The sequence below is a fragment of the Echeneis naucrates genome, chromosome 10 (genome assembly GCF_900963305.1).
Source record: "Echeneis naucrates chromosome 10, fEcheNa1.1, whole genome shotgun sequence".
Classification (NCBI taxonomy): Eukaryota; Metazoa; Chordata; class Actinopteri; order Carangiformes; family Echeneidae; genus Echeneis; species Echeneis naucrates.
This window is the reverse complement of record NC_042520.1, coordinates 14,826,651-14,851,086: the sequence shown is the minus strand read 5'-3', so window position 1 is coordinate 14,851,086 and position 24,436 is coordinate 14,826,651. Positions and strand designations below refer to the sequence as shown.

The 24,436-nt window shown below is 41.4% G+C and overlaps 5 protein-coding genes across 6 annotated transcripts in view; 3 read left to right on the top strand and 2 right to left on the bottom strand.

Annotated features, from left to right (window-relative positions):
• Nucleotides 1-1,098: 1,098 nt before the first annotated feature.
• On the top strand, nt 1,099-7,109 carry LOC115050202 (uncharacterized). Of its 2 annotated transcripts, none has more exons than XM_029512995.1 (7): nt 1,099-1,316; nt 4,166-4,316; nt 4,679-4,822; nt 4,961-5,089; nt 5,188-5,439; nt 5,693-5,818; nt 6,124-7,109. In XM_029512995.1, exons 1-7 carry the CDS (start codon nt 1,171-1,173, stop codon nt 6,349-6,351), a joined length of 1,176 nt encoding a protein of 391 aa, XP_029368855.1. In that variant the 5' UTR covers nt 1,099-1,170; the 3' UTR covers nt 6,352-7,109. The 2 variants fall into 2 exon arrangements, with proteins under 2 accessions (XP_029368855.1, XP_029368856.1); XM_029512996.1 differs by having other exon boundaries at nt 6,080-6,200.
• Nucleotides 7,110-8,241: 1,132 nt separating this feature from the next.
• On the top strand, nt 8,242-10,280 carry LOC115050207 (probable alpha-ketoglutarate-dependent hypophosphite dioxygenase). The gene is made up of 7 exons (XM_029513001.1): nt 8,242-8,292; nt 8,576-8,758; nt 8,901-9,159; nt 9,239-9,330; nt 9,510-9,649; nt 9,745-9,849; nt 9,947-10,280. Exons 2-7 carry the CDS (start codon nt 8,638-8,640, stop codon nt 10,031-10,033), a joined length of 804 nt encoding a protein of 267 aa, XP_029368861.1. The 5' UTR covers nt 8,242-8,292; nt 8,576-8,637; the 3' UTR covers nt 10,034-10,280.
• A 1,390-nt stretch (nt 10,281-11,670) lies between these two features.
• LOC115050078 (glutamine amidotransferase-like class 1 domain-containing protein 3A, mitochondrial) lies at nt 11,671-13,323 on the bottom strand. Its single transcript, XM_029512808.1, has 5 exons — nt 13,280-13,323; nt 12,725-12,837; nt 12,350-12,521; nt 12,053-12,254; nt 11,671-11,943 (listed from the first exon to the last, which is right to left on the bottom strand). The coding sequence occupies exons 2-5, from the start codon at nt 12,830-12,832 to the stop codon at nt 11,751-11,753; spliced, it is 675 nt and encodes a 224-aa protein (XP_029368668.1). The 5' UTR covers nt 12,833-12,837; nt 13,280-13,323; the 3' UTR covers nt 11,671-11,750.
• Nucleotides 13,324-13,711: 388 nt separating this feature from the next.
• Nucleotides 13,712-18,052, top strand: LOC115050059 (uncharacterized). The gene is made up of 9 exons (XM_029512783.1): nt 13,712-13,921; nt 14,434-14,547; nt 14,648-16,324; nt 16,415-16,514; nt 16,598-16,746; nt 16,856-16,968; nt 17,054-17,143; nt 17,246-17,368; nt 17,447-18,052. Exons 1-9 carry the CDS (start codon nt 13,867-13,869, stop codon nt 17,651-17,653), a joined length of 2,628 nt encoding a protein of 875 aa, XP_029368643.1. The 5' UTR covers nt 13,712-13,866; the 3' UTR covers nt 17,654-18,052.
• Nucleotides 18,053-22,207: 4,155 nt separating this feature from the next.
• The window catches only part of LOC115050324 (uncharacterized), a 31,592-nt gene continuing 29,363 nt past the window's right edge, over nt 22,208-24,436 (bottom strand). Inside the window, exons 5-12 of the mRNA XM_029513166.1 lie at nt 24,278-24,370; nt 24,092-24,196; nt 23,877-23,986; nt 23,583-23,774; nt 23,331-23,493; nt 23,065-23,230; nt 22,783-22,877; nt 22,208-22,699 (exon numbers count right to left, since the gene is read on the bottom strand). Coding sequence (XP_029369026.1) covers nt 22,614-22,699; nt 22,783-22,877; nt 23,065-23,230; nt 23,331-23,493; nt 23,583-23,774; nt 23,877-23,986; nt 24,092-24,196; nt 24,278-24,370 — 1,010 coding nt within the window. The 3' untranslated portion in view covers nt 22,208-22,613. The remainder of the gene's footprint in view (nt 22,700-22,782; nt 22,878-23,064; nt 23,231-23,330; nt 23,494-23,582; nt 23,775-23,876; nt 23,987-24,091; nt 24,197-24,277; nt 24,371-24,436) is intronic.

The window sequence follows — 24,436 nt, the reverse complement described above, 5'->3', positions numbered from 1 at the left end:
TGCTACCTGTGTTTATTCCCATGTTGTGCAAAACATTGTCGTGTCATGTCTATTAAACTCCAAGTCTATTAAATTCTAAATCCTTTGATTACAAACCAAAAATAAAACATTGGGTATGACGTTACTCAAACTGAATACGCGTATACTAATGTCAGCTGAACTCTTCACAATGACACTGACCACTGTGCTAATGAGGAGTATGTTGTCATGTTCTTACTTTAGTCTTCTTTTCCCATTGTGTAGGTATCTCATTTTTCAGGACAGGCTATATTATCATTTTCAGTGTTAGAATGTACAACAGTATATATATTTTTATATACTGCAGCTTTTGTCTTTTTCAGACATGAGCCAAAGTGGCCTTGAATCTATTGAACTCAGTCGGTGGAGGAGAACGTGTAGAGAACGAAATTGGCAAATTAATTCTCTACGGTTAATAAAAGATATCCTGGCCTCACTAAGGGGAACATAATTAACAAAAATCCTTTCATTTACTTGATTGTCCCTTGGATGAACATGTGATTTACTAATTAACCTGTTGCTGCCCACTTCCCTCAGTCACAGTAATGAGCTGAACAGTGAATACAATCAGCTTGACCCTTTCATTATTTGTCATGAATAAATGTATGTGCTGCCGTTATTATCAACTACACATCCTGCAATATATAATCAGGTGGAAATTATGCACAACTATTCAGCTCCCCTCCTCTCAGCGCTTTCCTGAGTTGCTCATTTAAAAAGAGAAGACACAATAACTTTGCTAACAGGAAACAGTTTCCAAGTACACAGCCATAAACACACACTCATACAGACCTTTATTACCCCTGAATGGAGTTTCCCAGACTCTCCAAATTATGTCAAAACTAAACACCATAACCCCTCAGTATTAATTACTGTATCGCAGTTTAAGATACAGTAGTTTAAACAACTCACCTCAGAGGGACAGGCCCTCTTTAACATAAAGCTGAAACAGATTGATTGTGTCACTTCCTATTCTCTAAATGTCGCATCATGTGGCTCGTGGTCTTGGCAACTTCCTCTTTTGCTACGTATCAGAGCAGACGACAGTATTTACACCACATGCTTAGTAGAGGATTTCTGACAACCCGCTTCAGCTGCTGTGTACAGTGGAGCCTTCATTTTGCCCCAATCTGAATGAAGATTTGATCAATCATGGATGGAGAAGTCCTGTCTTTGTCATCTTCCTCATCATTATCATCCTCACCAGCGGCAGCAGAAACACAGAAAGATACTTCAACCAAGATTGAAAGCAGCCTCCCTCAGAGCCAACAGAAGCACAAATCAGCTGAAGAGTTATGGTATGTATGTTGTCATTTCTATAAATAAACAGGGCACAAAAACAGGAACACCTGATATTATAATGTGCACTAATATGATGTAAAATGCTGCCAAGTCAATACCTCTCTGTGACAACACATACTGTACAGTAATTATAGTAAGTTTAGCTTGATTGTAGAAATATTGCTTCCTATAATGAAATCTAGCCCATGTTACCTGGATATACAGTTTGAGATTACTCATTATTTGTAGTTTGGGAAAACATTTGAAATTTCCGACATTGCTAAAAATGTATTTTTTACTAAGTTTCTTTAGGAAGTAATAAAGTGAGAGGAAGCATAAAAAGTTGCTGCGGAGTTTCCAGTGAGGTCATAAAGATGTAGGCTTCAGTTCCAAATTTCGCAGAACTGATGTGCCATTGAGTTGACAACAATAAGTTATTTCTATTGTGTACTGTAACTTATCGCATATTTAGGTGACGAATAGTAACAGTTTTTAAATGTGAGAACACTTACACTGCACAATCCCCACAAACAATTGGGATTGGTGTGCCTTAAAATATCCTTGTTGAATAGTGAAACTCCAAACTTCCCTTCTGTGGAGGTGGATCTGACTGTTGCTATCAACAGTCTCACATAAATCTATCCAGAGTGAAATTTGTCAGAGTTGCAAATCAACAAGAAGGAAAGATAGTATCTCTGTCTCTATCATATGCTATGACAGTGAATTAGCATACTGCTGAGGAAGTGGCATTTTGGTGTCCTTCCAAGACGGCCTAAATTGAAAAGTTTGTGAAACTGGGTCACTCACTGTATATCGGCTGTCAGAGGAGCCTAGAGAGAAGAAGCTTTGGATCGGACATTGAGCATGGTTTGGTCCCAACAGGATGGCTGAATACATAGTCCTGACCTGCCAAGATGGTATTGGACATGAGTATGTTCACAGTTTGTGTTCATACTGGCCACAAGCGTTAGACTCTATTTCATTTTAGCTTGTGCCTTCCTCCTACACCGCAGACCCTGTTGGTTCAGCGTGGATGATTTACTCAGAAACAACCTTCATTAATGCCTTGCTGAATCCAGAGGGATGACATATGGTTCAGACTGTTTATATGGACAAATATTTGGACCCTGGATCAGCTCTTCAGCTCTTCTGTGTAATGAACCTTTTTGCTGATGTTAGTTTCACACAAACAGATATAATTCATGCTGAACATATGTTCTAGGAAGATGTAGTTTATGAAAATGTCCATTTTGATCTTGGAAACACATTTTAAATTAAATGGTTCAACATTCTATGAGAAGTTTTTGAGAATTTTTTCAATGTCTTTCTGAGAAAACAGAAGATTGATACCGCTCAAGTTTGTAGGCTATTCAAATATTAAGCTTTAGTGAACACCTGGTGAGATTAGTTCAACAAGGAGACAAGGAACACTCTCTGCTAGTACTCTTAACATGAATAAAAGGAAAACAAGAAGTCACATTTTTACAAGGGGGTCATCAATGTGACACTGTTGGGCACCCAGTGGAAACTCCAGAAAGTTACAGGGCCCAGTCAAGAATTAATCCCAAACGCAGCCCCCTGTAAAACTGAAACTAGTTGGGGTTTTTTTTTTTATTCTTTTTCTTATAATTGCTATCTCTGGACCGAAAAAGTCAAGGTGTCTCCCCGTTTCCTGTCTCTTTTCTAAGATAAGATAACCGACTGTTAGCTATAAATGTGGCGCATAGAATGACCGAATACCTTTAAATTTAAGATTAAACATTTCTTATCTCATATACAAGCTTCTGAAGAATATGTGTTATAAAACTGTAAAATAAATAAATGTCATGTAGCCTGAAATAGAACTACAGCTGAATATATCTCTTAAATGATTGTGTAACACCAGTTTTCACATAGAAGGACACTACGTGAGTGGATGAAAGCATGTGTTTGCTGGGGAGTTTCGCTTTAGGGATTGATTCTTTGTGGCACTTTGCTCTCTGAGGTTACAGCAGTCCTACGGTGTGTGTGTGTGCAGCTTTGTGAGTTCCTCTCTGATTACATTCCCCCTGGATTCTCTGCTGCCTTTCTGTCAACTATTCCTTTTGGATAAGACCTCACAGCAGGGCTTGTAGAGAGGAAACTGGTTCGACTGATTAATCTTTGCAATTAAGTTTCCTTTTCCCCAAGTTATTCATTCACTTCTATCGCTTATCTGTTTCCATATCCCAGCTCACATTGGGCGAAGGGGGGTACACCCTGAACAGGTCGGCAACATACAGAGACAGACAGAAACTAACAACCACTCACACTCACAGTCAGACCTACAGGCAATTTAGTGTCATCAATTGACATGCATGTCTTTGGACGGTGGGAGGAAACCCACGCAGGCATGAGGAGAACGTGCAAACCAGGCCCGGGAACCCAATCTGTGACCTTCTTGTCATGGGACAACAGTGCCAACCACTATGCCGCCGTGCTGCCCCTTTTCTGCGAGTATTTAATATATATACACAATTCCCAGGTTTAATTTCACTTTTTTTCTAGAGGCTATCAATATGCAGAAAACTTTTAGCATTTAACAAAAATTTGGATTGACTGGTAGACCAAATGTAGAAAAATGCTCCCACTCTGTGTGAGTGTCTTGAGTATATTATGTGACTGTGCATGCACGCGTGTGTGTGCGTGGGAGTGCATAATAACGCCAATTGTATTATCAGTGAGTGCACTCCATGTGAGTGGGTGTTCAAAAGTACCCTGACATCCTTGTGTGCATACATGTGTTTGCTTATTATTGGAAACCCATTGCTAATGTTCACCGTCATTACTTTATTTATGGCACATCCTTGTATCTGTATATAAATTTTGCCGGTGTGTGTGTGTGTAGGACAGAGGATGTGACTCCCGTGGGAGACAGGCTGCTGTCCACAGAGGAGCAGGTCACTCTGATCACAGAGAGTATGTCTGTCACGTCCACTGACCAGGAGAAACTGCTGCTGCTGAACAAGAACACTGAGCTCCGCAGAGTCAACAAAGAGGTACATCACCTAAATACCAATGCTGGCTATGAATACCAGATGAGGGCTCTGGGCGTTGTGTGAAAACTGCTGCTAAACATGTACATATGTTGACACCATTAGACAGACTTGGATTCCTGTTTAAATTAGCTGCTTTTTCACATAATAGAAGCAACTGAAACCAATTTTATCATCTGATGTAAACTGTCAAAGCTTTAGCGAGTGTAGACTCTTGCCATGGTTGCACTTCAGTGACCTGAATTCATTTCCTGATGCACACGCTGAGAGGGCAGACTGACACTGACGTCAGTAATGAAGGAATTAACAATGCTTTGAGTGTCTGAAGTGGTGGTGATGATGATGATGACGGTGGTGTGTTACAGCTGATGAAACTGAATGAGGACTGGGATCAGGTGTACCGCAGTGCCACACTGGGCCTCCAACACAGACTGGAGGCTTTAGAGCTGGAGAACACTGCTGTCAAACAGCTCAACAGCAGACTGCTGCTCAGGGTAGAGCACCAACAGGTAAGCACACACCCCTGCAGTGGGGCGCTGATGTATCATATGTGGGGGAATTCAAATGAGATATGATCTATTGGACTGAGGTTGTGTTAGGTTTGTGACCTGCAGGTGTGTTATTTACTATTTCCCTTTGGACTGCAGAGTGCAAAGGAGTACTACGAGCAGGCTCTGATGCAGGAGCTTAAGAAGAACCAGGAGCTGCAGGAATATATCAGGCTGCTGGAGAGCAGGATGCAGGACCCAGAGAGACCCTGCACAGCTGCTAAACAGGTATTAGAGCTTGTAGGTCTCTACACTTGATCAGTGTGTGCATTTAAATTTCTACCATCATTTGCTTATCATTACTCTATTGTTTGTTTTGACTAAAGGGCAACTTCAGCTCGGGGGTAAGCAGTCCTGTGTTGTGCCCAAACAGCAGTTCACTATCCAGAGATTCTGACCTGCCAAACAGCCACTTATCTGGATACAACCCTTCATCCTCCTTTTCCCAAACCTCCTCAAGCCCAGAGGCAGGCTGGCGAGGAAAAAGCCAGAGCAGCAGTAACGCAGTTGGAGCACTGGGAGACTCCCAGCAAGAAATGCAGGATCTAAAAGAGCAGCTGGAGGCACTAAGATGTCAGGTGGGCTGTCTCTCCAGCACAGCTTTGAAAAATGTTCCCATTTCTGTTGAGACGAGAGCAGACCTGATGTCAACTCACTGTTGCCAGGGAGAGATCTGCCTATAGCTAAGGAAGAGCAATCAGACGGCAAACTGCGCCACCAAGTGGCAGCTCTGTACTGCTTGGAAGCGTGCCAACAAATATCTGCAGCTCACAATCAAAGCCTTATCCTTTGGTACTGTCTCACTGCCACATTCATGTCATGTATCAACAGACCCAGATTTATGAGGCAGAATATCAGACGGAGCATAATGACCACAAACACACACTGCAGGAGAACCACAGGCTGAGGAGGAAGAGGGAGGAGATGCGTCAACAGGTGGCACTACTGCAAGAGCAGGTAGGTTTTTCATTGTCCTGTGCATGCACTGATAGTACACATGCATTTACACAAACATAATTGTGACAAATTAGAGTCTACCATGTTGAACTGATTAACTATAGCTAAATATGTAGCATATAGAAAGTGCAGTGGCTGTTGAAGCAGTATATTAATCATATTGTCTAAAAAAAGCTTACACAAAAAAAAACCCCACTTAAAAACCATTTACATATTTTCACGGCTCCATAACTCATAATGAGAATTCACAATGTGTTTTAGCTGTTATTTTACTGATTCGGTCTGGTGTTGTGACATCGGTGCAGCTCAAGATTTATGAGGATGACTTCCGCCGGGAGCGGTCTGACAAACAGATGCTGCAGCGGCTGCTGCTAAAGAAAACCCCTCCAAACAGGGACCCTGTCCTTATCCACCGCTGCAACAACGAGGAGCAGCCACAAGGGGGGGACAAGAGGACACAAAGCCGAGAGAAAAGAAAACACCACCACCCACTCTGCCCCAAGCACAGGAACAGGGAGAAAGAGTCAGACTGAGGCCCAGAGGGAGAGAAAGTGATGGCCATGCACACACAGTACTTTAAGTTTAACAGCGTGAGTTTGAATCTTGAAAATGAAAATTGTGAATATGTCAACATTTGTACTGACTCTTATATGGAAAAGCAGCACAGTGATATAAAAAATGCAGCAGTAAGGCTACTCCATTAGGAGGACTGTGCTGCATTTTCAAAGGGAATATGAATGTCTGATTAATGCTGATTGTAAAGAACTAAGTCAAGGTTTATGGACCTAATTTACTCGTTCCTCAAGGTTTCTCTTTGGAGGGTTTCGTGAAAATAATGCAACATTTAAGTTCAATTGTCGTTTACAATTTACTAGTTTATTTCATCGTGTTTAGGTGCCTATATATATATATATAGGCTATTTAATGTATCTAATACAATGTCTTACTAATATATATATTTTATTCAGAACTTGGATTTATGTATTTACTCCATTGTTTATATTAAGTTTTTATATTTTCAAAACTGTACCAAAATATGAAAATATATGGTCAAATATTTCTAATTGTGCTTGTAGTTTGTTTCTTCCTTCAACAGGAATACGCTCCCCATTTTTATCTTACTTTATAATGTTTGCTTTATTACTTTGACTTCTGTGAAATATTTTCCTCTCAGGTTCCTTGTCTCATTAAAACACACAACAAATGTGTTGACAGCAGAAACAGATGTGGGTTAGGGTTAGGGTTAGAGTTAATGATTATTCTTTCACAGAAGGAAGCTTAAAAGCTTAAAACCCTCTTGATGACCCATTCAGTGAAATTACTGACACACATCATCACACAGCTGAATAACTGTGTGATCAGGGGTTTCCCACTGTCATTCCTCAGCGTTCTTGTAAACCTCAGAGACCGTAAAGGAAAAAAAAAAAGAAAAAGAAAAAAAACTTTAACCTGTACTTTCCCTTCGCTGTTCCCGCTGACATGCTGTGCCTATTAAACACTTCTAGTAATATTTAGTTATCGTTTTTATTAATTTGGTTGATTTGAACATTTATTGCCTCAGTATAGAGAATAGCAAGATTTGGACACAGCTGAATGTCTGAATGAACAAAAGAGCTCCAGGATTAATAATATTTGTGTTTTGTTTTGGGTTTTTTTTGTAGGAAAATTAAAATGTGGAGGCTTCTGTTTTTTGCCACTCTAGTATCTGTTTTAGGAAAAACCTTTTCTTTTTTCTCGTTTGTAACGTGAAAGAAATACACAAAGTGAGCAAATAAGAGGCAGGCACATTGTTCATTCAAAATAAAACATTCTTACCCCAAAAACGGAGTATAAAACAAAAGATAAGTGTAATAAGTGAAAGCCCACTAATAGGAAAGGGGACCATTAGAATTTTACCCTCCCCGAGAGACTCAGCCATCGTCTCACACTCATCACAGAATATGAAACTGTCTTAGCCCTGTGATCAGTCATCGTTCCTTCACTAAAGCTGAATATGAGGCTGTAATGACTGTGTAAGTTCATCTGACAGAATAATGAGTTTCTCTTTGAACAAAGGTATCAGTCAAATCAGACTGGACCAATGTAAAAATAAAGGGCATCACCAGAAATAGCCACCCTGTCCATGAATTTGTCTCTTTCAGGTGGGGAAATGTGGCATGAGTCATGTGTGGAAGTTACAGCAGCCCTGAATGTGACATCCAATCCCTTTTCATTTGAATTTAACTATTCAATGCCTTGGAATGCCTCACAATGCCTACAGCATTATTACTGTACGTCATGCACTCATACGTTCCTTGTTATACCGTGAATTTCTTCAACATATGCGTTACAGGTATGTTTCAACTTGAATTACGAGTTCAGTGACATCTTTTCTTAGGAAAAACATGGGGGCAGTGAAGTGGGTGTTCTGTGCAGTATATAATCCCAACTGCACAATGAGAGAGAGTGTGCAAGTGAAGCTGATCAGCGGACAGGTAGACCAGCAACTCTTACTCTGATTCTTCTCAGACAAATTGACTTGGCACAGATGGGTGTTGGTGTTGTCAGAGGGTTATATTTGGTGTTTGCTGTGTTTGGATGTTTTTCTCACCAGGCTTGCTGGATAGGGCATGCTTTCTTTAAATGTCTCTATAATTATCTAAAGTTAAAATTTTCTCAAAAACAAGATGGAAAACAGGATAAATATTCAGTTCTTTTTCTTACCTAAACTTCTCTTACCCTTTCTGCCCACCCTTACCTTTCCTACCAACTCCAAAGAGTTTCTGCCTTCTACATTTTGGAAGCAGCTGAGGCATCAGAAGAGCAACAGTCTAATAACAATGGCATCTAAACTGCAAGAGACCTACAAACAGCAGGGCTTTCTCACAGACCTGCCTGTGTTAGACGAGGTGGAGCTGAGGGCAGCCAGAAATGCCTTCGCTGAACTGGAGAAAGAATTTGGTAAGTATAACTGGAAGATCTAGAGGTCGGTCAAATAAAAGAGCCATTATTTTCAGTAATTGTCTCTATAATCCGATCATTTTCGACAGAAGAAAGCTATGATTGGACTTGAGTGTTATACTATATATGTGCTCATCCTCAGGGGAGGACTACACCCAGTACAGCCTCCACAATGTCCACCTTCAGTACCCGTGGGTGATGGGCCTGACCAAACACCCTAAACTCATGGAAGTGATCAAAACCATCCTTGGCCCTCATGTCATCCTGCTGGACTCCCGCTTCATCTGCAAATACCCAGCGCTCAGGCCAGCCAACATCCAGGAGAATGAAGGAGAAACCAAACCTGAAAAGAAAACTGGCCAGAGTGGACTGCCATACGTGGCCTGGCATCAGGATATGAGGTAGATATCAGATACTACAAAAACACTGAACGCTTTTGTGTCATTTTATTTTGTCTCACCAATAACGTTGTGTTGACAGGTACTGGGGAATCACTGGTGGCCCTGTTGTCTCTGTTTGGCTCGCTTTAGATGATTCACTGAAGGAGAATGGAGCCCTTCGCGTCATCCCAGGTACCCCAGCTGCTTCTGCCTTTTCACCCGTTACCACTGACCTGACCAGCTAAAACAATGAATTAATCAACTTTTCTCAACTTTCATCAGAAATGATAAAGACAACATTTACTCCAAATAAAATGTATTCTATAAAATCTGCATCCTGATCACATAACTTAACTTCTCTCCTCCTGTAGGCAGCCACTGTTCAGGTATGTTTCCCCATCGTCAGGCCACCCAATCTGGAAACATGCTGTCAGTCAACCAGGAAATCCCAGACGAGTTGGTGCAAGTCGATGAAGCTGTTCTTTGCCCTCTGTTGGCAGGAAGCATGTCTGTGAGTTCATTTTGTTAATAATTACATCATTACAGTTATAAATAGGTTTGAGTATTTTTCAAAATGAATTCATTTGCATTTTGGACTTGTTTAAGATCCATGATGGATTCCTGGTCCATGCCAGTGATCCCAACACATCCCAGAGAAGACGCTGTGGGTTTGTAATCCGTTATGTTCCCACGTGTGCGTACCCCATACAGGTGAGACAAACACAGGTGTTCTTGCATCCCATGCAGGTTATCATTTCACAGACTTGCACTGTTTATTTACCCTGACTCTCTCTGTTGTTCCTGATAGGATCCTGATCGTCCCAGGAAATTTCCTGCTGCAAAGTTGATCTCTGGAACAGATCAATTCAACCATTTCTCAGACAAAAGCACATGAATGCCTCCTGGATTCCTGCTCTTACAAGAAACTTAGCCTCTACTCACTGGCAATATTTAATAGTTAAAGCAAATTTCTATTGCAGCATATATCAGGAAATCTTATTTCTATGGTTAGCTTACTGTGTAGTATGTGTCAACTGTGAAGAGACTTTGAAGTAATTGTTCTATTATTCAGAGAAATATATATTTTGTTGTACCACATAGGAATTTAACTTGGGTGTTGACTACCATAAAATAAAAGTGAAAATAACCTAAAATGATTATGTTTTAGTTGTGCTCTTTTTTTAACAATCATAAATTGTGTTTTCATTGAAAACCCTAAGACCCTGTCAGGGTATATTCCTGTCATTCCATTTGGTGATATAAAATGGAGAACACTTGACTGCATCAATTCACAAAAACAGAAATCCCTGAAATATCCACAGATGAAGCCAAAGTTTCTTATTGCTCACCAATGTCATGTAATTTTAACCTCAGTCTTATAAAACGTTATTTTATTGTCTGAAACCTTAAACCTTCTACATTAACATCATTAATGCATCAAATTAGAAAATGGAAGACTGTGTGCTGTTGATATTCAAGAATTCCATGCTTCCATCATAGCAGCCCAAAACAAAAAAAGTTATGATCAATCGGTGTGGACAAAACACCTCAACCACAAAATATATACCACATTGTTTCATTTGTCATCTATGTGTAATACATTTGTATTTGTGGAGTATAATATTTTATACTCAAGATATAATATTGAATTGAATTGTTCAATGCCAGGTTTCCCCCTGGGATCTTTCAGTGGTTAAATTCAAAATGGTGCTGGAACCATCCTCTCCTATCAGACGTTGGACTTCTTTGCACAAACAGAATAGGATAACCTGGTTGCTGATTCCTGCTTTGCTGAAGTTCTGGTTTGATTAGAGATGTTGAAATGAAGAGGAAGGACAGAATATCTTTTCATGCAGCCATCACGTTCTCTTTCACATTCAGTCTGATCATGTTGGGTTCCTCAGAGAACAGAGCAGAGTCAGCATGTGATTCTGTTTGCTGCTCCACTCTACCTGTTGCCTACGTGCCTCCTTTCCTGCTCACCTGATCTTTAGCTAATGGTCTCCATAGGGATTGTCCTTAGTTACCTGGTTAAAGCAGGGAGTCTGGTGAGAAACACCTCTCACCACCACCTCTCTTCTTGGTAATCAAAGAAGTTAACCTGTATGAAGGTGGCACCCCTGAATACGCTGATCCAAAGTTTCTCTTTGCCTCGTACTTGTGTCTGTCTTTCCTCAGGCCCTCAGGGTTTTGTAGTGGATTGTATTCACATGTTCGTGTTCAAATTGACTGGTAGTCTGAAGACCAATGCTGTTCCAATGTATAAAGCACATAAACATTAAAACATTAAAACCATGCAGGGATTTGGTGAGGATGGATGTTTTCTACCCCTTCACATACATCTCATGGTTGTTCTATTGTTGACCCCTCACCTCTCTTGTTCAGTCCGTTATTTATATACATACAGATGCTCAATGATTTCCAAAGTTTTATTATTCTGAAGGGAAAATAATCTTACAAGAAACAGGAATTTGTAAAGTAGCTTTTATTATTAACGACACACTGATAACATAAGAGAAATCAGAAGAGAGAGATAGTGCAACAAGTTTATTTTGAACACAGTGCCTGTATAGAAAGCCACAAACATTTGCTTTTAAGTAAATTAAAGCCAGTTAAGCCAGTTTCAGAGTCTCTTTAACTAAGACACCAATTCCATCAAAAATCTGATGAAAGGAGGCATTACACATGAAGGCACAGGTGGTGACCAGTTTGTTTTTGACATCCACATGAGCCTCTCCCACATCCTTGTTCACATGTTTGCAGCCCATCTCCTTCAGCACACCTGCTGTCTTAGCGTACGGGAACCTATAAAAACATCAGAGGGAAAAAACGCAGCATTATTATTGTTATTATACTTGATTTTTTGTATGTATATATCCATAAATATCTGGTGACTACAAAGCATTTCTCTCACTTTTCGCACTCTTCGTCCTGTCCCACAGTAACCTCACAGCCAGGCAGCAGTTTGACAGCAAGGATGGGGGAGATGCAGCACATGCCCAGCGGCTTTCCAGCCTTGTGGAAAGCCTTGATGATCTTCTCCAGCTGAGGCAGGACGGTGCAGTCCTTATTTTTCACTGCCCAGTCACTCAGGTTCTTAGCCACACCAAAACCACCTGAAATAGAGAACACACAACATATTAAGAACACAAAAGGTGAAAAATAAAGTATAACTTATTCAAAAATAGTTTACTTAACAATGCGTTCTCACCGGGGATGATGACAGCATCAAATGCTGAAACATCCAACTTGGCCATATCAGCCACGTCACCCCTTGCAATACGGGCACTTTCCTGCAGGATGTTTCTTTTCTCCTCTGTAGGTTTCCCCTCACAGTGATTTACAACATGCATCTGATCGGCATTTGGAGCAAACATCTGCACCTGAAATGGAGTAATAACATTTTATATCAGATCTTTTTAGAGTTGGTATTAAAGCCAACTATATCTCCAGTGGTCAAGATTGTGACAGGTCTTGGAAAACTAGATAAAGTAATCCATTGCCACTTTAGGTGGGACAGAAGTCTAAAATAAAATTTAAAAAATGCAGTAATAATAAGTATTCTCTCTTCTTGCGTTGCCCTTACTTTTGCTCCAGCACGGCTCAGGTGGACGAGGACAGCGGAGGCCTCATGGATCTCTGTCCCATCATAAACGCCACAGCCTGAGAGAATAACTGCAACACGCTTTGCCATGATTCCTGCAAAACAGACGCATAGAGCACATATAGACTCATATAGAAAATATATCGTCTATCCTCACTTTATAACTTTGCATTCATCAAGTTTTTATCCCCCCTTTTTTTATTCCCTGAATACAAGAACTGAAAAACATTTGATTCATTCATCATTGTGCCCCAACTACCTGTTGCGCATGTTTACATAAAAATTTCAACACACCAGGTGAGTAAAGAGCCTCAGGGTGTGTTGCTGGTGCTAGGCAACACACCTGACACCAGTAAACTAGAGTTACAGGATCTCTGCCGTAGGAAATACACACAATACGTTGTAAAGATACATATGTAGGAGACACATTTCACCGTTTCTCTGAATCAACTCCAATCAACCTGTTGTTCACATATTATTCTGTGGAAAGCAGGAGGATTTTACAGCAGAGAGCAGCCCAGATACAGCAGATCTCACCTTCTGTGCAGAGCCTGTCCTGTCGCTGAGAGCTGGATCTGTTGGCTGCACACTGGAGCTGACCTTTTATAGCCAGCCTCTGCTGGCTCCTCCCACACCAATAAATGCTGACATCATGCACCTTTCAGCAGACCAGGAACACTTTCTGCTTTTCTAACCGTGGGAAGGAAATGCTGAATCATTCCCCACGATGCTTTAAGTCAAGGACAGGGATGATGAGCAGTTCTTTTTCAGGGTTCGGTTGACAGCTTTTGTTCAAGTAACCTTATAAATTGAACCGATCGCGGGATGCTGGAGTCAATCAACACACAATTTATCATTAATTATAACTTTTGAGTAGACACATCATTATTATTCATATTATTGTTATTCTAAAGAAATGATCAAACCGCTGGTTGAAATGTTATCACTTCGCAGTTACTTTAACCCTGATGGGTTTTTATGCTTTACTTTGTTCATTTCTTTGTGGTTAATGTATCATGCCACAGTAAACAGTCTGTCAGCGTCGGCTTCAGCCACTCGGGCCATGACGTCACTCACGTACGTATAAAGCGCAGATTCACGCGCCCGCGGATATCAGTCCCACTATGGCTCAGCGCGGCTCCCTTCACGTGTCCGTGGGAATCCTGGGAATCTCCGCAGGTAAGACTTTGCCATTGTTAGTCAGTCAGGGTTTGTTTCTGTCTTTCGTTATTAATTCTCTCTCTGCGGTTATATTTACATTAAGAAGAGTTTCGGTCACTTATGTTCAACATCAACATCAACATGTTGTATAAAGTTTGAATTTTTAGTTTCCGTAAAGTTGAAAATAATGAAGTATGTTGGCACGATATGCCAAAAAATTAGATACATTAGTTAGTTAGTGTAACATCGAATTAAAAGGCAGGGATCTCAAGTTGGGGACTACATTGTCAGCTTTATTCTTGACAACAGTCCACCCAATGGGGATAATAATTGTTGTCAGTATTAATTGCTACCATAAAATAGAACTATGATAGAAAATTAAAAAGAATAAAACACCTGTAATCACATCTGTTTTAACTAACATCTAAAAGTAAATACATAAAACATTGTTGTCACTTATATTTAGTTTTTGAAGAAAGAAAGACATTTTCTTGGATATTCTGGATAATGGCTTCTGTTAAAACCTTCAGGGTCTCTCCTGCTCTTGGTGAACGACTATGGCAGCTCTCCAGAAAATAACTTGATCCCCCAAACAGCTCTGGGGATTCTGCTCCTCATCATTTCGGCCCTCTTAGCTTATGCAGGTTGGTTTTCATGACTGAATATCAGAAACCCTATTTTTGCATTCTTGTGTAATAATGTAAATCCTCTTCCTGGTCCCTCTGTTCCCTCTCTGTCTCTCAGGTGTCCGTCGCAGTCTGTCCCACGCCCAGCTGTTTTCATCTGTGTGTCTGACTGTCTCTGCTCTGTGGTGTGGTTCAGGTCTAGTGTACATCCTGGTGGGGCAGGGAGTTGTTCAGCCCACAGAGCTGAGAGCCGCCCTGGTCCCCGGTCTGGCAGCGTTCACTTTAGCTCTGTTCATCATCGGCAGTGTTGCCCTCATTTTGAGGAAAGCAGTTCTGGCTTTCCTGGCTATTGGTATTAGTTTAGCGTGCGCCCATCAGATTGCAGGTCTGTCAGCTGGCGGTTTCGGTCAGTCTGCCACGGCGGCTAACTACCTCCTCGTCTCTCTGGTGGGCGGTTACTTTAGTGTTGGCCGTCTGCTGTCCGTTATCACTGACGGTAAACTTCAACCTCCAGGAACAGGCATTCAGAAAAAATCAGGGCTGCAGACAGAGCAGAATCAGGGATGCAGTGATGCGCTGTCAGTGGGTTTGGTGATGAACCTGTTGTCTGCCTCAGTGTTGGCCTGTCCCCTGTTAGGTGTCGTCCCCCAGCTCTTCACTGGTCATGTCCCCTGGCTGTGGACCGCTGGAGTCTTCCAGCTTGGCATGTGTGTTCTGTTTTACCGAGCGATGGACACACTAGCTGCCACTTTTTCTGGCTTCACTGCTCTGTTGAAATTTGCAGAAGGTTACAGTGCTCTGTTATCGTTTTACTCAATCCAGCCTTTCTCCCCGGTCCCCTTCCCGGTCGTCTTCTCTGTGCTTTTCTTCATCTTGGCTGTGTTCAGTTTTCAGAAGAGTTTGCTGGAGGGGCTCTACCAGTTCTTCTTTGTGGCCTACTGTATTGCCATTGCAGCTCAGCCTCAGGGTTTCTTCCAAGGCGGCACTCAGGGCGTACAGGCAGCAATCTTCATAGTCTCTGCGTTCATGCTTTTAATTGCCACATTCAATATGGTTTCCAGCACCATGATTCCCACAGGGCAGGGCCATTTCAAGGCTTTAGTAACGAAGATGCAGGGACTCGCCCTCAGAGCGCACGATAAAGAGTTTCATACTCCTCACCTGGGCTACTCCAAATATGCAGATGCAGAGGTTTTAGGCCATGCCTGCAATGTGTTGGCTGCTTTTGCTGTGACAGCCACAATTGGTGACAGAAATCCTCTTCATGTGCTGGTTTTGCCCTGGGTGGTGGTGGCTGGTGGGGCACTCCAGCTGCTCTGTGGCTCAGTGGCTTTCGCTCGGGGGAAAACATTTGAGAGCACAGTTTTCATTTTCTATGGCATGATGTGGACAATGTGGGGGCTGACACGATATGGCGGCTTGTACGGTGAAACGAGAAGCTTTCATTTGTCTGTGGGGATCATTAGCTTCATGCTGTTTAACGTTTTAGTGACAGCCGCGGCACTGTTTCTAAATGTCGCCTGGTTTGTCTACGCCTTCACTTTCCAACTGATCCTCATTAGCTTCCTACTGGATGCAGTCGGTGCTCTGCCTTTTGGTTATGACATCGGAGTCACCATAATCTTTGGGCTTGTCAGTTTTTATTTTTTCCTGAGCCACATTTTCAACAGCACCTTCCAGTCCCCTCAGATCCCCTTAGGGAACCCTTTAGTCAAGCTGAGTGGTGTTGGGGGAGGTGCACATGTTTGTCCACATGTGACAGCCCGCAAAGCCTCATCAGTCCAGCAGATAGCAGGTGAGATATCAAAGGCAACAGGGTCAGTTTCTAAAATATACATCTGTTTTTGTACTTTGATGTAAGAATATTTTATTTTCTGTTCTGCAGAAATCATGAAAAACGGCGGCATATGTGGAATGCCTACTGACACCGTCTATGTGCTGGTGGCAGCTTGCAATCGACCTGATGCAATAGTTAAAGCTTATAAGTGAGTTTTCACGAGCGGATCCTTATCCGTATTCACTGATGCTTTCGCTCTCATTACTCTCTGATTGTTTTGTTGGATTTCAGGGTGAAGAAGAAGGCGGAGGACAGACCCATGTCCATGTGGGTCTCCTCCATCAAGCAGCTGGAGCCGGTGCGTCACCTGCTGAGTCCTCTGCTGCTGGACTTCATGGAGGCTGCGTGGCCCTCCTCCATTAGCATGGTTATACCCAGAGGTGGGTGTGTGTTTGTGGATGTTTGTTCAAATGAAAATGTATGATTGTGTGTGTAGGAACCTCATGTGGGTCTCGCCTGAGCATCACATTAGTTCCTGCTCTCTCACAGGCCCATGGTTGGACTTCTACGGTTTGGGAGATGCTGCCAAACACATCGGGACCCCACAAAGCATAGCCATCAGAAACCCGGACTGTGCTGTGGCCACCCACCTGATTAGTCTGGTAAGTGCATGAGAAACACTTGAGGTTCTCGAGTGAAACTTGGGGCAGAGCTTGCAGGGAATGAAACTCCATCTTATCCCTGTAGGTGGGGCCCATTGCAGTAACGTCAGCCAACCCTACAGGCGAAGCAGACACAACTCACCACAACCAGGTTTATGCCAAACTATTAGACAAGGTGATGAGTTACTGATTTTATTTTATTCATTTTTTTCAAAGAGTACACAAGTTTTTACTCTTTTGCTGTAAGCTATCTGCGCATTTCATTTGGCTCGGTTAGGTGGAAGGCGTTCTGTGTGATGGCCCCTCCCCAGAAAATATTGCATCTACTGTGGTTGACTGTACTAAGATTGAAACAGGACACATTGGTTTCTTCAGAGTGGGGCTCATTCCGAAATCCAAGGTAATGTAGATATATTGTTGTCTTCTGTCTGAGTACACATTGTACTGCACACTCACTCTAATGCTGGCTGCTGTGAAGGTTCTTCAGATCTTTGAGGAGGTTCAAAGACGACACAGACACGGACAGACCAATCCAGTTTTTGAGCCCGATCTGCATCCAACAGAGACACAACCAGACCTAAGTTCAGACGAAGACAGCACAATAGAGTCACAAAGAGAGACTGAAAACTCAACACCACCCACAGCTTCACCTGAGCAAAGCCCAGTCCTGGGAGATCGGTCTTAGGAGCAATACAGAGAAGAGGATTCTGTCAGCGGTGTCATGAATGTTATATTGTAACCTGATGAACAGTATTGTCTCATCAGTTGTGATTGTTAAACTATGTCAGAAACATACACAAACAGCTGCAGCTACACGAAAACGTTCAACACACTGATGTCAGGCATGTCTGTCAATGTTTCATGCAGGGCTCGATATACATGCTTGTGAAATTAGGATAGAAAGTGTACATATATATAATATTATATGACTTAATTTTTTATATATTCCACTGTGTGTACCTAAACGATCACTCTCTCACTCATCTTCATCTGCTTCATCCGTATCCGGGTCGCGGGGCTGCTGGAGCCAATCCCAGCTCACATTGGGCGAGGTCCACCCTGGACAGGTCGCCAGTCCATCGCAGGGCCAACGCACAAGGATAAACAGAGACAAACAACCAGTCACGCTCGCATTCACACCTACAGTCAATGTAACTTCGCCAGTTAACCTAGACATGCATGTCTTTGGACGGTGGGAGGAAACCCACGCAGACACGGGGAGAACAGTCAAACTCTGCACAGAAAGGCCCCGGGCCGGAACCGAACCCGCAACCTTCTTATTGTGGGGGAATAGCATCGTGCCGCCCCCTAAACAATCAACTGCCCCCTGCCCCCTAATGAATTCTTAATTAAAGGAATTTCAATTATTTTTACAATGTTGTTTCAATATTTCATGGATCATATGTTTAATTTTATTGAATCATATTTACAGTTTTAGATCACTGTCCAATGCCACAATTACCTCATTGCACATTAATTGCACAATATCAAAATAATGTAGTTATGGTTAAAGAACCATTAGCACATAAAGTATATATATATATATATATATATATATATATATGTATACATCATAGATTATAGAGTACATTAACACTATCCCTGCGCTATTTTTAGCATGTAAGATTTTTTTGGTTATCTTTGTGGTATCTATATGATAAAATAAAAGTGTTTGGAGTTGCACATTATTACATTATGTCTGGTAATGATGGATGCATATGAAACATTGACAAATATCATCAGTTCTGTTCTTTCTCTCAAAACTGATTCGTAGGCAACTGGACTTGTATTTGTCTATGAAGACATTTTGCCTCTCATCCAAGGGTCTTCATCATTTTGTGCTTGTTGGTCTATTAGTCCGCACTAGTCTGACCAAGACAGTGGAGAACGGCCCAGGTATTTAACCTCTGTGAGTGTGTTCATCAAAAGTACCTGTGAAAGTACTAATTTCACTTGACCATTGTTGTGGTCACACAAAAAGCAGTCACAATAACTGACCTCTAGGAGCACTTTAAGAAGCTTAAAGTGAAAGCCCCTGGAGAAGACACAGTGCATAACAGGCTTATCAAAGAAGCATCAGTCGAGTTTTTAACTATTCTTGCAGACCTCTATACCCTTTGCCTCAGTCAGTTACTTTGTCAGTTACTTCCCAAAACCCTGGCAGTCAGCCCTGGTGTCTATGGTCCCCAAACCGCACAAAGACCCCCACCTGCCTGTCACTTACAGACTCATTAGCCTCCTAAGTAACCTTGGCAAACTTTTTGAGACAGTGCTGGCTGACAGGCTGCAAAAGACACTTTGATGCCCTAGGAGTGTTGGGGGTACACCATATCAGTGACATCTATTACCCGCCCAGAGGACAGGGTCAAGTTTCCCAGTGTGAGCCATGTGACCCACCCAGATCCCTCTGCAGCACCCCCCCGTCTGTACTGAGATCACACACATTGTATTTTATACAATGGTTTTAGGTACTATGACTATTTATTTGACTTATTTATTTGACTTTTTTAACTTTTAAAACTTTTTTTAAATTAAGAAAATTATGAGATTGGTGAGCGGTGATGGAGAACTAATGGCATAATAATGGTGAACTCGGTAACCTCTTTCCCCACCCCCTCCTCCAGCCCAGAACCACTACAACTGCAGAACAGGGACTGAAGAGGACTGTCAGTCCTGAGCTGTCCCCTAAAGAACCTGACTTTCTGCACTGCACTGCGCTGTCTTGGTCAGACAAGCATGAACTGATATTCATAGACAATATGTTCTGTCGTTCTCCAAAAATCTTTTAAATCACTGCTAAGATGCTCAGTACAATCTGAGATCAACAATCAGTATGTGATTATTGCAGTTAAATGAATCATGGAAACACTTTTTTTTTTTTTGATGTGCTGTTTCATATTCATTTTAAAGCCCTAACCCAACCAAATTCTGCACAGCCTTTACGAGCATTCATTTGAAGATCTTGACTTCATAAGGAATAATTCCGATGGCTTTGCCACCCAAAATGACTTAACATCTGTACAGTTTAACGTTCTGATTAGTTTTAATCACATGCTGCCCACTTCTTTTCTTCATGGACAGTTCATTAGATTTCTACTATTCAAAGCTGAGTTTAAGTCCATCCTAGAGTCAAGTGAAGATTTAATTAAAAGCTTCTTATTGAATCATGTCATTACCCAACTAAAACAGAGACCAGCATTTGGTGATTTTTTTCCTCATTATATTGAATGACATTTGCTGAGAGCATTCATGTTTTTATTTAGTTAAATGCATTGTTCATTTGCTGTGCAGTATTACTTTTATGATCAGCATGAAACATGCATTCCAAATAAAACCTGATTGGACGTGGTCGGTAGAAAACCCAATAAAATACAAGGGGAGTTTTGTCCTTTGATAATCCACTGCTCCCAACTTCAGGAAAGACTTAGAATAAATACTGCTGTTTCCTGATTCTCTGTAAGTGCCGAGAACAATTTCCCCAATAATACTTCCTTATTGTTGATTGACTTAGTGAGTAACAAATGATTTATTGCCTAAAAAATAAGAAACTTTTCCCTGAAACCGGATTGAGAGAGTCATACCGGTAAAGGAAGGTCAGTGAATAAGGCTATCTGGATCCAAAACAGCAGCACTGTGTATTTTCCAGACACTGTTACCCACAGTGACTAATGACCTGTGCAGCAGGGCGAGATGGCATCCGCACCCAGAACCTCTGAGTATAAACTCCCAAAACAGAGATCCTTTCAAACTGTGTTTACATGTTGTTGTGTACATGTGTGAGCTTTTGTGTCTGTATCTTTTTTTAGTGTCTTAAATTTTTAGGCTGTGCAACAGTCTAAATAGCATGTTTGTGCCTGCAGCATCATTCCGTCAGAGAGCAGACAAAAAAGTTTCCTGACCTGAAATAGGGATGCTTCATGGACGTTTATGACATTGCTCTTTCAAAGTAATATGTTCTCTTGTACATCCTGATGATTCAATATGTCACCACGCCAATTCTAAATTGCTCTAAAGTTCATTCATTTGTAAAGTGTTTCCTGGTCATGAGTTACTGTCTAAGTCATTATAATTAGTTACTCCAACAGAAATGACTTATTATGAAAGCCATCACTGTAAGACACTGTTTAACTGTTTAAGTGACATAAATTAATGAGGAAAAGCCAGAGATAGGTTGCTTGATTTAAAATTGATGTGCTTTGAAACTAACATACAAAGAAAAATTTTCATTCCAATCAGAGAGTGCAAAAGCAAACTCCAGGGATAGTCCCTTCAACAGTACAAATCAAAAGTTTGGAAACACGTTCCCTTTTATTTAAATAGGAACATGTGTCCCAACCTTTGACTGGTACAATATATTATTCAAGTCTAAGTGACATATCAAAAAAATATAATTCTGCATGATTACAGCAAAGCAGCCTAATGAACATAATAACATCACACAGAAATCAAATAAAATAAGTGTATTAAAAGTTAAGTCCATTTTCATCAAGGTTGTCATGTAACAGGGATTGTATACATGTTGTGTACAGTGTAATTTTGGCAACTTGTGGAGATATGTTCCATCATTTTGTCCAGTTTGAGATGAAATGAAATGAAATTTGTTTCAACTATCCACAATGAATTTGAACAACTTTGGCAAACTTTTTATCTGGTGCCCCTGACTGGTTGAAGTTTGCATCAATGTGAAATATCTGTGTGATTGTGCAAGTTAGTTAGTTAGTAGAATTCATGTTCTAGTTAGCTTGAAAAGTAACACAATATGCTGGCTGATCATTTTCATCAAGCGTCATTTTCATTAAAATGTCAATCTTATTTGACAGTTGATGACCAAATATCTACAATGACATCTCAAGAGCTATAAATATTAGCATACAAACATGCAAAAAATAAGGAGCAAGGGCATGGTAAACTTTACACAAACTAAATATCAGTATATCAGCATTGGCTGTGGACGTGCTAAATATATCATTCAGCTTAAAGCATTGAGTCACTGAGCACAGCTTCCTCGCTGCTCTCATTGTAGTTTCTTCGAGATCACGCTGTGGTCCTGCTCATGTTACTCTGTGTCTCATAGCCTTGTGCCATTGTAATTATTTCTTGCTTTGCTTTACAAACGTCCTATCAAAGGAATAGTCCAAACACTTGGACAGTGTACTTCTTAGTGCCTGTTTGTAGTGTAATGTATTTTGCTGTTGGGACCCACAAATATTAAATAACAAGAGTCAAATTCACTGTTTATTATGACGGAATAATACAGTACAACACTGTGAGTTTTCTCTTCCAATGAAAATATATACATATGTAAAATTCATATCACCAGAGTATAATATAAATGTTAAAATAGATATTTACATAATTATCACAGTCCTTTCATGAAAACATTTTGACTTCGTGCTGGAATGACACAGTTGAGGAACTTTATCTTTCTCCACTCATGGTATACCAGCTGAGATTATGCTGAGAAAAATATATGCATATTTACATTGGATTATATTATAAATAATACATACATATATATATATTAAGCAGCTATACTCTATATACTCTCCCAAGGAATGTGGAATTCATATCAGGTGAAAAAAAACAGACTTCGTTGAGACTGAGGTGGAGTCCTTTGGAAAGGAGAGAAATTAAGTATTTTATCATTACACCATAATGCTTTTCACTCTGTCAAAGATCTGTCGAACCTTTACAGCAGGGACACAGCCTTCCCTCACAATGGTGATGGTCCCTGGGGAAGCAGTAAACCACAAGGGAGTTAGAAAAGGTCTGTCAAAGCCCACAAAGAAGACAAAGTAATGAGGATGCAATTACCTTCATCAACTCTCAGGCAGTTGACCACAGTAGAAGCAACAACTTCATTAGAGTTGCCATCACACAGAACTCCCTGGATCTTGTGTCCCAGTCGACTGTGGCAGAATAAAAGGCAGCAGATGTGGTAACTGTGCATGTGGTATCACATTGGTCAAATAATTAGTCTGCAGTACGAGCAGCCTATGAACTCTACAAACTGAAACATGGCAGGATGTGTATTGGGTCAGTGGAATAATAGACAAAGTATACATGAAACCCAAAGTTCTGTGTAAAAACACTGACTTGATGACCATGCTGTGGTGGGTGCTGTCTGCTTCTCCACTGGGGTTGGCTGAGGTAATGGCAAGAGGTCCAGTGATGTTACAGAGGTGGGCAGTGACAGTGTGGTCGGGGACGCGGATCATGATGCTGTCACGGGTACCAACGCGGTCATAAGCTGCTCCCACTCCTACATGAGATGATTTAAAAAGCGAGGCAAATATATCTTTCATTTATTGAAGCTGAATTAAGGGACAGGAGTTTATCTGCAGTCGCCAAGGGCAATTTACCGAGATTCAACAGCCAGTCCCCTTTGTTTACGATGCAGCTGATGCCTCCGGGATACACGTTCCTCATAAACTCCCAGAGCAGAGGACTGAAGGGAGGCTTGGCTAATACCAGCTGCTCCACACTAGAGATACAGATACAGATGGGCTTCTCTGCTGGTCTGTCCTGGAGCAAGTCACAGATAGAAGGTTGATGAGTTTAGCACAGTGAGGAAATATGATTCCACCAGATAGCACCTTATTTATCAGTCTTACTTTAATGTTGTAGATTTTCTCTATGGCCTCAGGATTCTTGCAGGAGGCAGCCAGGGCATAGACTGTGTCTGTGGGAATACCACAGACCCCACCTCTCTCCAGAAGGCCTGCAATCTTCAGGAGACCACTGGTATGTCGTGACGTTGCCAATGGACAGGGGGCCTCTGAAGAGGCTTCCTGTGTTACCTTCTCCTAAAAAAGGCCACAGAAGGAGGGACGCGTTGATAAAACGAACACAACAAATGCCACTGGAGCGTTAGAGGAGGAATTCAATGCAAGGGTCTGGTTAGGTACCTTTATTAATGCAGGGCCCAAAGGCAGCAGTCTCTGTGAGAAGACACAGTTGACCAGTGATGCCAGAACTCCATAAATGCAAATTATTGAAAGCAGAGCAAGCATGGCCACTGTGAAGAGAAGGTTGTCGTGGTGTTTAGTTAACTACATGAATAGTTTTCGTAGGCAACACAGAGAGAAGACTCATCTTTTAAGATCTTATAAATGACTCTTACTTTCTAGTTGGTATGGCAGCCGCTGGAGTGTGGACAGCAGGAGACAGACCAGAACAACCTCCATGACTGTTGTTAGAAACAGCAAAACCAGGTTCTTGTAGGCAGCTGATATAAAGAATGAAAGGAATTAAAACTAGGAATGACAGTAACAATTATTCTTCAGAAAAAAGCAATGATGTACCTCACCTATCAGCATGAGGAATGCATTCATGACAAGAAAAGCAATGGCTCCTGCTGCAAAGCCAAAGGAGGCTTCTGTGGAAATTTGCAGGAGCTCACCTGAAAAAAAGATTAGTGGTTAAAGTTTTGGGTTATTCACTCACAACAAATCTCCATCTAATCACA

Coding starts and splice junctions, on each gene's coding strand:
- LOC115050202 (XM_029512995.1), top strand. CDS start 1,171: ATGGATGGAGAAGTCCTGTCTTTGTCATCTTCCTCATCATTATCATCC. Junction 4,823..4,960: donor TCAGGGTAGAGCACCAACAG/GTAAGCACACAC, acceptor TTTGGACTGCAG/AGTGCAAAGGAGTACTACGA. Junction 5,440..5,692: donor TGGAGGCACTAAGATGTCAG/GTGGGCTGTCTC, acceptor ATGTATCAACAG/ACCCAGATTTATGAGGCAGA.
- LOC115050207 (XM_029513001.1), top strand. CDS start 8,638: ATGGCATCTAAACTGCAAGAGACCTACAAACAGCAGGGCTTTCTCACA. Junction 8,759..8,900: donor TGAACTGGAGAAAGAATTTG/GTAAGTATAACT, acceptor GCTCATCCTCAG/GGGAGGACTACACCCAGTAC. Junction 9,331..9,509: donor AGCCCTTCGCGTCATCCCAG/GTACCCCAGCTG, acceptor CTCCTCCTGTAG/GCAGCCACTGTTCAGGTATG.
- LOC115050078 (XM_029512808.1), bottom strand. CDS start 12,832: ATGGCAAAGCGTGTTGCAGTTATTCTCTCAGGCTGTGGCGTTTATGAT. Junction 12,522..12,724: donor TGAGCCGTGCTGGAGCAAAA/GTAAGGGCAACG, acceptor ACTCCATTTCAG/GTGCAGATGTTTGCTCCAAA. Junction 12,255..12,349: donor TGATGCTGTCATCATCCCCG/GTGAGAACGCAT, acceptor TCTCTATTTCAG/GTGGTTTTGGTGTGGCTAAG.
- LOC115050059 (XM_029512783.1), top strand. CDS start 13,867: ATGGCTCAGCGCGGCTCCCTTCACGTGTCCGTGGGAATCCTGGGAATC. Junction 13,922..14,433: donor AATCCTGGGAATCTCCGCAG/GTAAGACTTTGC, acceptor TAAAACCTTCAG/GGTCTCTCCTGCTCTTGGTG. Junction 16,515..16,597: donor GCAATAGTTAAAGCTTATAA/GTGAGTTTTCAC, acceptor GTTGGATTTCAG/GGTGAAGAAGAAGGCGGAGG.